Source organism: Panthera uncia (assembly GCF_023721935.1).
Source record: "Panthera uncia isolate 11264 chromosome A1 unlocalized genomic scaffold, Puncia_PCG_1.0 HiC_scaffold_17, whole genome shotgun sequence".
NCBI classification, from domain to species: Eukaryota; Metazoa; Chordata; class Mammalia; order Carnivora; family Felidae; genus Panthera; species Panthera uncia.
This window is the reverse complement of record NW_026057577.1, coordinates 85,927,420-85,944,337: the sequence shown is the minus strand read 5'-3', so window position 1 is coordinate 85,944,337 and position 16,918 is coordinate 85,927,420. Positions and strand designations below refer to the sequence as shown.

The window sequence follows — 16,918 nt, the reverse complement described above, 5'->3', positions numbered from 1 at the left end:
GGGCGCCTGGGTGGCGCAGTTGGTTAAGCGTCCGACTTCAGCCAGGTCACGATCTCGCAGTCCGTGAGTTCGAGCCCCGCGTCAGGCTCTGGGCTGATGGCTCGGAGCCTGGAGCCTGTTTCCGATTCTGTGTCTCCCTCTCTCTCTGCCCCTCCCCCGTTCATGCTCTGTCTCTCTCTGTCCCAAAAATAAATAAAAAACGTTGAAAAAAAAATTAAAAAAAAAAATACTAGTCTTTGAAGCCTTTAACGAAAGAAACTGATTTTGGAGGACTTTTATGTTGGTGAAAATTTTCATAAGGTTTTCGTGAGTAGCACATACTTTGGGACAAGAGGAAAGAAAAAATGGCATTCTTGGTGTGTAGAAATCAGACTTCTTATAGTTATTTGAAGGTGAAACTCAGCATACCTAACATTACTTAAACCAGCTAATAAAAGCAAGACGAGATGTTTCCTATTAACCTTGGAATGTGCTTGGAAAAAGTCCTGCTAGCTCCAGATGTCTGATATTGGAAAGCATATCAGCAGCATTACCCTCGTTTGTGACAGAAAATACCATGCAGAAATTCACAAGTGCCCTTTGTCATAGTGAGCGCAGTATAGTTTTCTTCTTTTTGTCCCTTTCTCCCCCCACCCCCAGGGCCTTCCTTCTTTTTCTTCTTCCCCTCCCTTCTCATCTTTCATCTTAAAAGTAGGAGAAACATTGCAAAATATAGTGTTTCTAATTTCTTAATTACAAGTAAATCCCAATTTGTATGAAGGAATAAGGTGGTCCAGACTTAGAAACCCAATGTGTTAAGTAAATATTTAGTCTGGTTCCACTCCAGGGAGGTAAAAGATTTTATTAACATATTTGTTGAGGTCATGGGGTCAAGGAAAAACTTATTCTGTGCTTAAATGCCTGAGGGGCCCCCTTTTTTTTTTTTTGTTTTGCTGCTAGTTAACAAAGGCCAGTATTTTTTTTTTTTCTGCTGAAAAGAGCAAATATCTTGTTTTGTGGCCTTTACTTTCTTATTGTTCATTCACAAACTGCTTAATCTCAAACCAGAGCTTTAAAAAGCTGCTTTATTTTTTCCCTTTGTTTGGAAAAATCTCTCCTTAGATATCCCTTATGAGATTTGTGTCCAAGCTTTGTTCTCGTACTTATTCTTCTGGTTTACTTTGGGCTGTTATCAGCTGTTTGTACTTTGTTTTGTCTTCATCACCGAAAAGAAAAATCGTCCATTAAAAGTCAAGATTTGAAGCATTCAACTTAATTCCTTGAGTCCAGTCCACAGTTTGGCTCGGATTACTGTACCAGGCTGACCTCCAGCCCAGGGGAGGGTGCCTTGGCAGAAATCTGAGAATTCCTCGATCAGTAACTCCCTTTTTTGGATTTATGGAGTCTTTAGGTGGATTGCTTTGTGCTGAGCATGTTCCTGTTGGAAAGGAATGAGGCAGGGGTGAGAGGAGGAGTTTGCGCAACACACGTTTGCAGCTGACCTCGGTGTTCACCACGCTCAAATTAGCCAGCTGTCGCTGCAGCCTGCCTTAAACCAGGCACCATCAAAGCCTGAAAAATCACACAACAGTCTCAGATAGTGGTGGCAAAGCAAAGTTGGATCATTGTGTTAACCTTTTGTGGCTTGCTCCCGACTTGATTCGTGGCTCCTCTCAAAAGTCTTTGCTATTATTCTTAGAAATCAAAATTTTAAAGACTCAGCAGCTAAACAAGCAGCATATTATATTGTGGAACAGAGTGACTGGGAAAGCTCTTTGCGCTGACGATTAATTTCACATGTAAACACTTTCGTTTTGTTGCCAGCGAGGAGATTTCCTTTTCCTTTCTCTGCCTCCTTGAAATCTAGAAATAAAATTCCACAGCTGTCAGGTTCCCACATATTCATCAGCGGCCTCTCAAGATGGCTTCATGACGAGCAGAGTGAATTTAAAGAATTCTACTATGAAAGTCTACACAGCTTGTCTCAGACACCCCAACTCACAAAGTAAAGAATTCTAAATCTCTCGCCTGCCTGTAACAGGTAGTAACACGCTGCATGGGAATAAAACGTGGACGTTTTCCGTGCCCATAGTGGACACACGCACCCAAAGCAAAGCTCATGCCAGTGGGCTTAGCCAGTGTGAGCTCTCATCATCTTCTTGAGAGCCCGTTGTCTCCTCTACCCCTGTTTCTACAGGTTGAGAACTTGTTGGGCCACAGAAGAGCTGAGAGTGTCAGCAGGTGCTGTAATACAGCAGTGCCCTAAAAGGTCCTGGTTTCCTTTCTAGCAGGACGGCACTTATGGCTGAGTGCAATAGTCAGGTGTTTGCAATGCTTTCTCTGTAATTACCCATTGTTACCGCAGCCAGCTTCTGTGTGTGTGTGGCATTTAGGTGGCTGCATGTTTCATTTAGTTCCCAAACAAGAATGTTTGCCAACTTGGGCACCAACTAACACTTGCTCTGCTTTCCAGAGTGCGCACAGGTGACGTATGTTATCTGAATGGCCCAGTGTTCTGTCTTTTTATCTGTCTTCTGGTTGCAGGGCATTTCCTCCATGGTGTGCTCCATCTCCAGACAGCACTCGCAGGGTTAGGCGGATCGCTAAGACTAGGTCTCTAGAGAGAGGGAGCTGAGTGCATCATCTTTTGGCACCATCTGATCTTTGATGTAATGCTGTTCAGAGAAAATGATCCTTGTAACTCATTTATGGTTTCAGTTTACATCCTGCCCTCTCACATGGCCAGCAACACCTGGGAGCAGACTAGCTTTTGAGGGAGATTCTTAACAGCACCACTTCAAAAGGTATCTGCAGAAATGAAGTACATGTATATGCATATAAATTCTCCTTGTAATACAGTACCCGCTTTCATGACCTCCCAGCCAATTAGTTGGAACAACATGTACACACGCAGACACACACACATACTGTTTAGTTGGCAGAGATTACGAAATATGCTACTTTGCCGTTTGAAGAATTAATTATGCAGGTTGGACACCTGCTGCCCTGGTCTGTTTTCCTAATTGCAGGGGGTGGGCACCTGTCCTTGTTAAGTCATAAAATGGCCATGTGTGTGCATTCCTTAAGCACACAGAACTCCACCAAGGATAGAATAATTGTGGTCATTAACAACCAAGCCATGCAACATCTTCATAGCAGGTTGCTAAGAAGGTATGTTAACCAATTAATAAGTAAGCTCCATATACATATGTGATGTTCTGGCTCTGAAATGGCCATGAACCTTCCTTTGAGGGTCATTTTCTTCAAAGAGCTACTGCTAAAGAGAGAAGTGAAGAGAGGAAAATACAAATTTAGAACCAGGAAACATGTCAATTTGTTTGATTCTGTGTGTGGACCATACTATTGGAAAACATGCTGCAAGATTTTAAATGAAAAGCTTAGGAGAGGTTTAAAGAATTTAAATGATAATCTAGTTTGTGTGGTTTTAGGACCTTGCAGGAGTTGTCTCTGACTCCCCCCACATTTTATTTTTCTAATCTGGATACCAAGTAATAATTAATATATTCAGTGACAAGCATGAACACTCAGCCTTTCCCAGAATTCAAGCAAAACTTTTAACAGTAAAATTTTCCTTGCCTCTGTATTTTCTCAAACTCTCAGGTTTTCTTAATTGTTGAGGATATGGTTTGCTTCTCTGATTCCTGACTTCTGGAAGAATAGTATTCCAGAGGGTTTTGAGGATTTTGCTTGAGCAAGAGCAAACAACTATTTTATATATGGAATATATAGAATAATTTAAAAGAATATGTATCTTCTTGATAAAAGAATGCAGTCTTCTATTGGGAAGATTATGGCAAACTTTGGTTTACTTGTTTAATAAAACAATAGTTTTGTACTGCCATGTGTATTACTCAGAACGCTTACATTTCTGAGATGTAAACCACTACCAACAACAGAGAACTCAATGAAGTTTAAAAAAGAAAAAATTCGATTAATTGGCCTTCATGAAAAACATGAACTTGAATTCAGAAAACTGAATGAATAGAATGAGTTGAAGCCATGTGTCCACCTTTGGAGCATCAGTTGACCAGGACCAAAAAGAATGAACAGGGTTAGGGTCCAGCAGGAACAGATGGACTTCAGGAAGACAGATCAACTTACCTGTTTTCTGACCTATATATTACCAGCACCTGATATTCAGAACCAGGTAAAAGACTGGGTACAGCAGCCTGTGGGGTTGCATTTGTGCTATTGCTATTATGGCCACTGAGAGCTGCAGTGAGACCTCCTGGCCATTGGGTGCTTTCCCACATGGACCTCATTACATCCTTACCCTGAACCCACTATCTTCCTTGGCTTGCGTCTGGTAACCGTTGGATGCCCTCCCAGATCTGCTCACTGCCATCCCCATTTCCTCTGATGACAGCACAACTGGATGGTTTGCTGAGTGTTGGTTTTGTTTCTTTAGACTGTGGAGACCGGTTCCAACAACTATTGTATTTGACATAACCTATACGTTTTTGTTAATTGCACTTAAAGCACACTATTAATTTGCTAGGGCTGTCAAGACAGAGTACGTTTGTTTTCCCACAGTTCTGGAGTCTGGAACTCTGAGGTCAACCTGTCGGCAAGGCTGGTTTATTCTGAGGCTGTTTCCTTGGCTTGTCGATGGTCATCATCTCCCTGTGTCCTCACGTGGTCTTTCCTCTATGTGTGTCCGTGTCCTCATTTCCTCCTGATAAAGACACCAGTTTTATTGGGTTAGGACCCACCCTGATGAACTCATTTTAACTTAACTGCCTCTTTAAAAACCCTATCTCCAAACATACCCACATTCCAACTGGGGGGTAGGTTTCTGACAGGAATTTTGTATGTGAGAGATGCACAATTCGGCCTGTAGAACACCCTTCTATAAAATGATCTTTTTAGAAGGTCTGTCATCAAGCCCGCCCACCCCCCACCGCCGGCACAACTAGATTTGCGCTCCTAAGAGGCAGGAACTGTATTTCTCTTCTTGCAGTCTCTAGAATCTAGCAGTGTCCTGGCACACTGCAGGTGCTTCCCATACTTGAAGTGAATGCATGCATAGGCAAAGGCATTCTGAGGTATTTGAAAGCAAGGGTAATGGTTGTCCTAGATCTTTTCCCTTAAGTCCTTTGTTTTAGAGTCTCAAAACACCACTAGTATGAAAAAGAACCAAGCTGTAATGTAGGTAGTATATTTCCAGTAATCTACCAACTTTCTCCAAATCCAAAAAAGGTTAAACATCCACTTTAGATGCTATAGCCAAGGGTATGCTGAGTTCTTAGAGACCAACCAAGCAAGTTTTAAGAATGTAACTAAGATTTCTCTATCCCTGCCATTTTTGGCTTAAAGTTCTGAGTCTCAAGGAGACTGGAAGAATTTACCACAAGGCCAAAGTGACATTTCTTTTTCCTAAAGAACACAATGATTACTTTATGATTCAAACACTAAAAAATGCCCTTGGTCAATTCATGGCTAAATTAAATATGTTTCAAAAGGACAAATTTGGGTTAGGGGAGGAAGTTTCCTTAGTTGTGGGTTTTACTATCAGATACTCATGTTCCTGAGTTCTTTGGCAAAAAAAAAAAAAAAAAAAAAAAATCATTGTTTTTATTTAAAAAAAAAAAAGGAAAGTTCATAGAAAAAACAAATTGTAAAAGTAACAAGCAAAATGATTTATGAGGCAAGCTATTTATCCCTGCAGATTGGACTTGAGCGGCTTTCATAGTGATGCTTTGAACCTGGGAAGTTAAATGCTGAAGCAGTGTCATTTTGTTAAAATGGAGTGTCACAGAAAAGCTCAAGAAAAGAGATATAACATTTACTTGATGTTACTTCTCATCGTGTCCGTGTGCCTAAGTTTTTACATGTATTTGTGTCAACATTTTTGGTTTGCAATGGCACTTCATTTCTCGCTATATGTGTAATATTTGAAATTGTACTTAAAGCCTGTTTTTAAAGGTAGTAATGTAAAAATGTAATCATTTTATATTTATATTAAGTGAATCTACAGTTGGTTCCAGTTGGGAACCTCCTTAAATTAAGCACTAATTGGTACTTTGTATGCTGTGACATTGTTTTAAGCCCTAAAAAAAGCTTATATATTTTAGATTGCAATTTTGTGGTCTTCCCCCATTCCCGGTTAGAGGGAGTGTCAGGGGTGACTTGTCTGTCCCAAATGAGGCAGGTGGTAGAATTCTCCCAGAAGGATCTGAGCACAGGAGGGGAAAGCTGAACAAAAGAAAGGAGGTTCAGGTTGGGGGAACCACGTGGCCCAGAAAGCAGACCTGTCCAGAGTACGAAAATAGGTCCAGTTCTTGCAGGATGAGCTCTCAAATATTTAAGATACAAGAGAGGTGATAGGCAATTTGCATTCTGGGGTGATTTGAGGGCATCGGGGTAGTGGGAAGAACTGATGTTTAGAATCTGGAAATCTAGTTTTAGTTCATGTCCTATTCTCCACTCACTTGTGGCTTTGGGCAAGTGGGTGACCTTTTTGAGTTTTTGTTTTCTCATCTCTGAAATGAGAAGACCTATTTACAGGTTTATTGTCAGGATATATTAGGGTGATATATGCTAAACTAACTGGGATGTGCCATAAACGTTCCTGGAGTATGGCAAAGATGGGTGCTGTTAAACTACCCCCAAAGAATCAACACAGCCATCCACTGCTCCTACCTCAGGCCCCCTGACCAAGCGGATTACCTGGGACACTGAAAACATTACACTTAGCCCAGTGACTAGGCTACCACATCTCTGCTTCCAAAACCAAAGATGTTACCTCTGCGTGTTAACCTAGTAGTGAGATGTGCTTCTCAATATTATTTATTAAATGTGAGGCTTATTTAGAGCATTTAGTGAATCAGATCTGGAGGGAATCTTATCTAATTTTCTCCCGTCCTCTCCCCTCCCTTCAAGCCAGGCTATATCAAATGTGAATTAACTCTGGCAGATGGCTGTTAGATTCTGTTTCTAAATTTCTTGAAGGAAATTTCACAGTTTTTCTTCTTTAAATTCTTTCAGTAATTTAACAATTCTTATGCCAAGTCCTTCCTTATAGCTGACCTAAATCCATGTTGTAATTTAATTCCTAACCCCCTACTCCTGTCTTTCCCAGAGATGGAGAACAGCTGGTCAGCAACCTTCTTATGATAATACCCTCTGTATATTTAGAGAAGAATTACTCAGTTTGACTCACGCTCTCCACCTTGTCCCAGCTCTGCCCCCACCCCCAGATTCATCAGCTGCTATATTCTCTGAGTCATTCATGGCGATGCTGCCCATCTCCCTGCCTCTCTCTTGGACACTTTGCTACTTTCAGGCACGGGACAGTGTTGCCAGGGGCCACATGGACCTGGGGAGAATGCAGGCCGCTTGTTCCTGCCCTCATGCTTTGTGCATAATGTTGAACTTTATAATCAATTATCAGAATAACCCCTAACAGTGTTTTATGGGTGTGTGGCACATTTATCTCACGGAGTTTTGCAAGCATATTTATCATAGGTTGCTTTGAAAGTTAGGCCTCCCCAGTACTTAGTTTGCTCAGCCAGTCATGTCATAAGGCTGCCATTTAGCATGCTAAAGGTAACACTGATTGACATCTTTGTTCTGTTGGGACTTAGTCCTGGGAGACACTGAGCCAGAACTCTCCTGAGTGCGGTATACATTTGGAAGCACACAACAGTCTGAAAGAGGTGAATGGGCTTCCCCAGTGCTCCAAGTTGCCATCAGGAAATAAGTGACACTGAGGGAGACTGAGCTCATGAAGTTGATCCTGTGTGGTTTCAGAGTGGATGCTGTTTTTAATTTGAATGTGTGTGCTTTTATGTCTCTGTAGGTTTATTACCCAGAGCTCTCTGTCTGGGTCAGTCAAGAACCATTTCCAAATAAGGAAATGGAGGGAAGGCTTCCTAAGGTAAGATCCCTACCTACCATTTTGTTAATTTTTTTTTCAATTTCAAGGCAATTAAAAAAAATCAGTGTCTTTTTTAATATCCATCTAGTCTACAATAATAATCCATTGACATGATACTGTTATAACTTTGGAAATAAAATATACTAATATGTGTGTATATGTATATATATGTGTGTGTGTGTATATATATATATGTACATATATATGTATATATATATATATATATATATATATATATATATATATACAAGGTTCTTATATATTTAAGAATCGTGGAATCAATTTATCCAATGTACATTTTACAGGTTTTCAATTTGTTCCATACTTGGGTAGATAAATTCCTGTATGGTGATTAAACTGAAAAATATCTTAAAGGTAGAAGATGATGACACTTTTGTCTGGTAATAGTGCCCAAATGTCTGATGAAATTCCCCAGGAAACAAAACAGAAGGAACGTAAAAAACTATTATTTTTCTTTCTTCTAATTTTTAGGCCTAAAAGTATTTTCTACAAACATGCTTTCATTGTTCTGACATCTTAGGTATGACAATTTTCTGCCTTAAGAAAATCTGTCAAATTTACATTTTGGATTTTAGCACCATTTCCAACAGCAACAGTTTTTAGGGTAGATACCTTTGGACTTTGCTGTTAAGGTAAATATCAATTTGACCTTAAGGAGGAGGACTGTACTTTTTACCACTGACCTGTTGATTTTGCAATTAAGAAAGAAAAAGTGCACTGAAAATAAAATTTCCATTTAAAAGTTTCATAAGTGTAATTGACAAATGGTGAGGCCTTCCCAGATCTTATTGACTTTTTAATGTTTGAGAAATTCTTACTTACACTAAATGGTTTCAGCAGTTCCCTTTTACTGACAGGCAGAACTTGAAGAGATTGTGTCAACTGGCAGTTTGCATTAAGAGAAAACAGTTCTAAATCACTTTTAGTCTTTCAGAGAACTTCTGCCGGTGCAGAGTGAAACCACTAGTAGGAAAGTGGGTGAACAAAATGATTCTGGCCATGCTCTAGCTACACTTGTGCTGTCTTATAGAGCTGGGATGGAGGTGAGCTAGTGTACTGGAGCTTTACTTACGACACACACACACACCCCATCTCACCAGACTACCTCCCCACCACCACCTACCACTCAACCACCCCCCTAGCACAGCCCCTGCACCATACCGCCTCAACGCAACCCTACCACACTGCCACACCGTCACCTTACCAACAGCAGTAGTGTAACTCTCGACATCCTTTACTGAGAAGCTCAGGGCATAATTTGTCCGAGCAGCTGAGGGTAAGACATGATAATGGAAGGGGTAAAGAGAGTATAGTGTTTTCATTATTTCTGTCCCATTCAGCCATCTGGAAGTCCTTGATACTGGTGACATCAACCAGAGTGACAAGACTAGGCAAGTTCTTCAATGAGGTCAACAATGCCTCCCTTTTTCTTAGAAGGCCCATCCAGGTCATTGGCCTTGCCTCCACTGAGGCATCCTCCAGGAGGTTGGCACAATGAATCCTGAGATTCAGGTCTTCTGTTGATCTCTTTCCTCTCTTCATATGTGAAGAGTACTTTAAGCATATTTGTCCTTCCCAAGCACTTTCTTTGTAGAAAAGCATATCTTTGCATAATAGAGAAAAATAATTTTGACTTACTTGATCTGAGCCACATTACTGAGTAATTGGGGAATTCATACACTAACAGTCCTCAGCAGAGAGGGGCCACCCAGCTTGAGGTAGATGAGCCACAGGAGCATCGGTCTGTGGAAGTCACTGGACACGTCTGTTCCTGCTTCTCCAGCCTTCTAGGTTGCTGAAGATCCTCAGTCCTTGGGAGCCATTATGTGCTGGATAATGGAGGAAGATAGGATTAGTTTTGCCTGAATTCTTAAAAGGCCTAACTTCTGGAGAAATAAGACTACATTGTAGTCTTCCCCTTGCTGCAGAAGCCTACAGTTGCTTCAGTGGGTGCAGACTTTATTCTTTTTTTCAAAAAATGAGGGACAGGGATTAAGGGCTAAAATCTAGTAAATTCCAGCCTCCAGAGGGAGGATGTGCATTACTTTTTCTCCCCAGGAGCTCCTCTCCCCCTAGGCTTGTTGGGTTGTGGTCCCTCAGGGTGCTTTGCTAGCACACCTGCCTGCATGGCTTACCGCCACTTCCTTGCAGTGTCCAGTCACTTGGGTATCTCCTATACAGCAAGTTGCCGAAGGGCAGGATGGACAGGGACTGTTTCTGCCTCTGTTTTAATCTTGGTAGCCTTAAAATCTGAGTACTCAAGCCACAGTAGGCACTCAGAACATGAAAAATTAAAGAAGACATAAATGTTTGGGGGGGCTCAGAAGAGAAAAAAACAGTAAAAATGGTACTTTCAAATCTGAAATAATCTCCTTCGTATTTTTTGGTCTGGAAAGACCTCTCCCCAAATTACCCAGAATCCCACCCAACTCTTCATTTGGTTTTGCTGTGTATTTTCCACGGAGGTAAAAGATCATTAAGACAGAGACTTATGTAGAGACAAATGTTCTATATATTCACTCTATATTAACGAACAAAGTATGAACTAAAGTAAGCAACTTTAAGACCGGTCACGTATAGAGTGCAGTTGAGTGAAATAACACTTAAGAACTTTTGATTTCCTTTCCTGGCCTGTGATAATTGGCAGCCATTGAATTCTTCATTTATTCAAAGCCTAAGTCTTCCATATCTTGAAACGTGCTGATGGCTGATAGAGGAGCAAGAACACACATTTTAAAAGCACCAGGATTATAGTGGATTTTTAAAAAAATCTTGGGGTTATATGCCAAAACGTCATGATTAAATTTATTTTCACAACTGTAAAAGACTCCCCAATATAATGATTTTGGAAACTTACCTAGATCCTTAATTGTGTGTGAGTGGTAATTATATTTTAATTCAATTTTCTGATTTTGTCCTATTGCTATTTAGTTGTGCCAAAACAACTTCTAAATCACAGTCTAAGACTGGAACACTGAAGTACATACTGAGTAGATTTTCTATACATCCGGAAATGTAGTATGCTCACAGAGTCTGAAATTTTTAAACCCAAATTTAGGCATACCAGATGTTTAACATGAAAAATCTATACAGTAAATAAGACTTATTAAAGCTAAATTATCTATTACATTTAGTTCATCCTGGGGCTGCTGAAAACATTTATTCAATTTCAAGTTGTTTTAAAGTCCCTGACTTCTGAATTCTTCTTAAAAAGAAATTCAAATGCCATAATTTACAGACCTCAGAGCAAGATTATTACTTTACTCATATCCAGTCAAAATAGCTTGTTATAAATGTCCTATTGGAATATGTCACCTGAGCAAAAAGGGAAAAAAAAAATCTCTTAAAACCATATTGGATAATGTACCTGAGACAACTACAGCAATTAATGGTTTGGCTGACAGACAGACTGTTGTCAAATCACTATTTTCGTATCTGATTGGGGCATACAGGGTTAGCCCTATATTTTTCAATTACACCTTGGGCAAATGGGCTTCCTTGACCTGCCCTCTTGCTGTTTGGTTATGATGGAGAGCTTCTCCTCACGGGTGCTTGATGGAGCATCAGTCACATTGCAGTTGGATTATTCTAGAAAGAAGCACAAACACCTCACTTATCAGGCTTGTGAGGACAGATTTAGAATAGCCCCAAGCCAAACTCGCTGATCTCACTCTCTCCTGGCCTGCGTTTCACACTGTCTTCCTCTTTCCCACTCCCACCTTTGGTACCGCTTGTGATTCTGATTATCAGACCCACATGGACTGGGCCAGGTGTTCAGAGAATGAACCATACATAAATTACATCTGTACAAGCTGTGATATTCTTTTAAACATTTTTTTATTATATGTTGTCAAACAGGCAATTACCCACCTCCACAGCCATTGAATGCTTTAAGCAAAATATATTAACGCTCATGAGCACCTCTTACCCAACCTCATGTTGGGCCCTGTCTGATACTAGAAACTGTCCTCAGAAACCTGACTCTGGGGAATGCTGCCTCCCACATGGCTGGGCACAGCCATCAGAGAAGCACTTGATTCTACTGAAGCCAAGGCAGCTAGTGTTTAATTACTTCATGCCCCCACAGACCTAATATTTACATTCAGGCGAACTGTGTTTAATATGTAAACTCTGCAAAACATGGGGAGTTCAAGGATAAAAGGCGGGAGGGAGAGGCAAAAAATTTCAAATGGTTTCACAAGCATGACTAAGTGCCTTTTGTGTGTGTGTGTGTGTCCATCTGTTTGTGTGTGGGTCCACCTGCTTTTCAGGGAAGCCTTCCTGTCCCCAAGGAGGTGAACCGCAAGAAGGATGACAAGATTGAGGCTGCCTCCCTGACTCCACTTGGCAGCAGTGAACTCCACTCCCCAGGCATCAGTTACCTCCACTCTTTTTAATCGTTAACACCTCCATTTGTATTACATATGGTGTATGGGTATTGATGAGGTCATGGTATCATATATGGGATTTTTTTCTGTGTAAATCATCAAGTATAAGAAGAAACTATGGGACTCTGAGCCTTGCTTTAGAGAATTTACAGTGGACAAATAGGTATCATCAAACCAGTTTTTAATCATTCTGACTCAAGTGAAAACGCTCAGAATTTCACACTGTGAATCCACGTTTACAACCCTTACAGGTGGGCCTTCAGGCCTGGTTCTCGATGACGATGTCTTCCACAACTCAGACTCCCTCTGCTGTCACACAACCGGTCCACTCCTGCCTTTTCACTCACACAGCTCCCTACTGCTTCTTGCAGAGGCTGAGAGTCCCCATTTTTTTTTTTCATTTAGATGTAACAAGCCTAGTAGTTTATGTTCATCAATTGTCTGTATATCTCTATATTTTATCCATGTACTCTTTTGATGTATAGAAGTAGTTTGAAACTCATTGTTTCCTTGTGGTAAGTGACCGAGATGCTGCCACAGGACCTGAGACACTGATGAATGGTGCTATTTTGGACTTTCAACATGCTCCTTGGCGAGGTAGCTCTGACGGAGTTATATTTTATTTCCATGTTCTAAGAAGGTGTTGGTACTCTGTTTCCCTGAATGTTGTTCTCTAGACCGGATTGACTTGTTTTCCTCGTGTCTTCAGTGTGGCTTTCTTCTTCAGCGTGGTAGGTTGGCGAATGCTACCAGAGAGAGTAAGAGACTCACGTCTCATTGGCTGGCGCTCATGGACATGCAGTCAGTGGAGCGGGAGCAATCACAAAACTGTAACTTACTTACCAAATCTCTTCTTTCCGGTAGCCTCGCCTGCCTAGCTTAGAGAAAGACAAGCAATAATTTGACAGGCATTTTTAGGTGTCTCTTTTGGTTCTTTTTGTTTGAAAGGATATGGGGGGGGGGGTGGGGAAGGGCAAACTTTTAAAATACATGCCCTCCAGAAAAAAATCCAAAACACTGACATCTGAGTAGGTATATGCAAATTACACCGTTCCCAAAAGTCAAGTTGGAAAACCTATCTATAAAAAAATTTTTTTTAAAAAGGCAGAGCACCCTTTTCCGGCAGTTTTGAGAAGCAAGGTGTAGATTTTACATTTTTGTCCTTGCTCCCAATGAAATGGATAAACAAAAATAAAATCAGACAATACCATCTTCTCATGGATTGTTGTTGTGTTAGCCAGTCTGAAAGCCCACCTTAATTTTTATATAACCGTCTTGTAGCTCTTCCTTTGACAAGGCAGGCTCTGTCCCGCCCTGTCATGCTTCTGACTGTTAACACAGATGATGCATGTAACTTCTTCTTTCTCTTCTTGCTCCCCCACTGGCCTGAGTTTCTTGTGCATTTTCTTCCTCCCTCCTTTGTTAGAATAGGTATATCAGCTGTGTAAATAGAGCAAGAAAACAGTATTCTGCATCTGTGGCATTTATGTAGAGTTGCAGTTGTGCGCTGCTGAAAATGCAGGCTTTTGTAACAATGTGATCTTTACTGATGCACTCACAAGTACCCAGTGTATTTTAGCTATTTTAGTAGTCTTTGTTCAATAAATATGCAAGCTGTAAGGTAACTGGCTTGGCTCATCATTGGAGAGGCCTACTTTTGAATGCTTTCCCTGGTTCATGTTAATTCATGTGTTCTCAGAGCCCCAAAAGTAGACCGAAGGGCAAATCTGGAAAGAGATAGAATCTGCTCTGCCTTTCATGTGTGTTCCCTTCTGAAGGTTTTACGAGATGAGGGGTGAGGCAGTGGCTTGTCGGGATGGTTTTGGAGAGCTGCCTCTGGATACAAAGAAGAATTAAACCAAGACCCTTTTTATTTCTACACTTTTTCTTTCCCCTTTCAGGGTACTCCCACACACCTCAAAACTTACTCTTTCTTACTCCTTGCCATTAAGACCTACCTTATGGCATTCTTTATCCCAAAGATACCAGCCCTCACGTCTTCATGGCATATTTGCACTTAATACACAGATAAAAGGCTTATGCTTGGAAGAAGATACAAATTTGAGACACGATTTTAAGTCACTAATTCATAGGGGTCCAGCTACCTGGAATCTAGCACATGGTAAAAGGGCATCACCACAACTCCTGGAGGTCTCCTGTGACCCTGAAACCCAGAAATTCAGGGGGTTCATCCTCTCCCTGTATGAGAAACACAGCTGCTCTCTTCTCCTTCCAATGACAGTGAAACTTCATTGCCTTACCACAAGGTGCGAAAGTGGCTGGCTGGGTTCAGACACTTGAGTTTCACCTGAACAGAGGCTAAGGAACAGGCCTCTGAGATAAAGGCCAGAGAGAAGGGAGAGGGGCAGAAGGTGACCTTGCCCCAAACTGGGTGATCAGTTTCTGGAGAGGCAATCCGATGCTCTCTGAGAAATCTCGAGTCTTGACGTGTGTGTGTCAGGAAGGACTTTTACACTGGGGAGTTACTTTTGAAATTAATGCACATCTCAGATTTTGGTGAAGTGTCCTATTTACCCTCAACTTTTATTAAGATAAAGGAGCCTTAGGGCAGAACTAAATCCCAGCTGCCTTCCATGTACTCAGAATTTGTCCAATCTGAAAGAAAAGTCTTAAAACGGAGCTACCACTACCTTTTTTGGTAATTCCGTCCAGAGGTTCCTATTTCTGAACATAAGAGAAGTCCTCCTTAAACTTAATTACCTTCCACCTTATAAACAACTGCCATTTTCCTTGCCCAACAGCTTCCCATCACCTGTATGTTATCACAGCTGGGAGGGGATCCATCTTGTCTCCCTGCCCTTGCTAAAGGGGAAACAGAAGTGATGAGGCCAGGCCATGGAGGGGGTACGGCCCAGGCTGCTTTATGCCCATCTCTATTAGTTATCTATTGCCACGTAACACATGACATCCACACCCTGCATCCTGGAACAACAAACTTTTCTCACCTCACAGATTCTAGTCTAGTCAGGAACAATTTAGCCAGTGCTTCCGGCTCAGGATCTCACGAGCTTGCTGTCAAGATGTTACCAAGCTGCAGTCATCTGAAGGCTTGACTAGGGCTGGAGAATCCTCTGTTGGCAGGAGAACTCTATTCCTCCACTCACGGGCCTCCACACAAGGCTACTTAAGTGTCCTCATGACCTCTGGCTTCCCCTAGAGCAAGTAATTCGAGAGCTGGGAGCGAGCCACAATGCCTGTGACCTATTCTCAGAAGTCACTATCATCTATCATATTCTATTCATTAGAAGCAAGTCACTAAATATAGCCCACAATCACAGGGAGGAAATTATGCTCTACCTCCTAAGGAGAAAAATATTGAAGAGTTTATGGCCACATTTTAAAAGCAGCATACCATCTGAAGTTAAAGCACTCAGGGTAATTGTAAGCCAGGGGCTGCAAGTGAGAAGGTTGAAATAGAATCATAGCTACTTTCACTGAAGAGGTTTTTACAGTCTTTAGAGATCCAGAGAGAAGTTTCAACTTTCCAGATTGAAGGTGTCTAAGGATAGCATCCAAGAACTGTAATATTGGGGTTGCGTAGCCTCCATTTATTAAGACTAGTATTGTCACCCCCGAAGGGAAGATTTGGAGAATGTATTGGAAACTGTAAAAACAGGAAAGCTAGAATAAATGACGTCTAAAGTTCTATTCAACTCAGTGGACTTCAGTTTGCTGATGACAACTCCCTCAGCCTCCATGAAGCTTGAAAGATTCCCTTCACTTGAAACCTTCGGGACCCAGCTATGACTTGCTAAGCTAAGGGTTAATAACTGCTGAGGCAGAGGTAAAAAACTAGTGCGCTAGCTGGAGTCCACGCGGGAAACACAAACTCTGATTAGGAACCACTCTGTTCTCTCTTTGGAGGCAAACAACCATGTCACCTTTGGGCAGAGATAGCTAACCAACAGCCATGGATCAGATAGGACCTGTAGACTTGTTTTGCCTGCTGGGTGTTTTATAAAAACGTTAAATTGCCAGCATTTACAAATTGGAAAATTTTATGTGAAAATGCAGCTTTTTGTCTTCCCTTGAAAACTGGAAGATCTGGCAACAGAGGGGTTGGAGGGCCACCTCTGGCCCTCTTGGCCACTACCCCTCCAAGATCCAGTGCTCATAACCTCTTCTTTTCTTATACTACGTGCCTGCCACCGTTGGCTTGTGGGTTTGCAACACAAATCCCTCGTTTCAGGGAACGGTGATGTGCTTATTCACCAACAAAGGGCCAGGGAACCTTCTGAGACCTTTTAGTTTGGTAGCTGGGGAACATGCAGTTCTATATGAACACCAGACTGGGAACAGGCTTCCCTTTACTGTTCCCAGAACAGGGGCTGCTGCCGTCCCATCTGCACTCCCAGGTCCTCTTTTAAACTTCTGATGACCCTGCCTCAGTGACTGAGAAGACCATGGTAAAAAAAAAAAAAAAAAAAAAAAAAAAATCTTGGACTGGGTCAGGTTAGGCTACACAGGGGTCTGATAAGTTCATGATTTTTAAACTAGGGTATGTGTGCTTCAGGGCATGTGAAGTGTTTCCAAGGAGTATATGCTCATGGAGAGTTCTAAGGGAATTAATTTCCAAATCCCCTAAACCTATCAGACTTTTTACTAAAAT

The 16,918-nt window shown here is 41.5% G+C and overlaps 1 protein-coding gene and 2 long non-coding RNA genes across 5 annotated transcripts in view; 1 reads left to right on the top strand and 2 right to left on the bottom strand.

The window, feature by feature from the left end:
• NREP (neuronal regeneration related protein) overlaps positions 1-13,913 on the top strand; it is a 29,038-nt gene extending 15,125 nt beyond the window's left edge. For all 3 annotated transcript variants that reach the window (XM_049647716.1, XM_049647715.1, XM_049647717.1), the window contains 2 exons: positions 7,802-7,879; positions 12,172-13,913. In XM_049647716.1, coding sequence (XP_049503673.1) covers positions 7,802-7,879; positions 12,172-12,297 — 204 coding nt within the window. In that variant the 3' untranslated portion in view covers positions 12,298-13,913. The remainder of the gene's footprint in view (positions 1-7,801; positions 7,880-12,171) is intronic.
• On the bottom strand, positions 822-9,859 carry LOC125934370 (uncharacterized). The gene is made up of 3 exons (XR_007461358.1): positions 9,105-9,859; positions 4,274-4,675; positions 822-2,787 (listed from the first exon to the last, which is right to left on the bottom strand). It is a non-coding gene; the product is annotated as an uncharacterized LOC125934370 (long non-coding RNA).
• A 1,295-nt stretch (positions 13,914-15,208) lies between the features above and the next one.
• The window catches only part of LOC125934369 (uncharacterized), a 40,393-nt gene continuing 38,683 nt past the window's right edge, over positions 15,209-16,918 (bottom strand). Inside the window, exon 5 of the long non-coding RNA XR_007461357.1 lies at positions 15,209-15,462. This is a non-coding gene — a long non-coding RNA (uncharacterized LOC125934369). The remainder of the gene's footprint in view (positions 15,463-16,918) is intronic.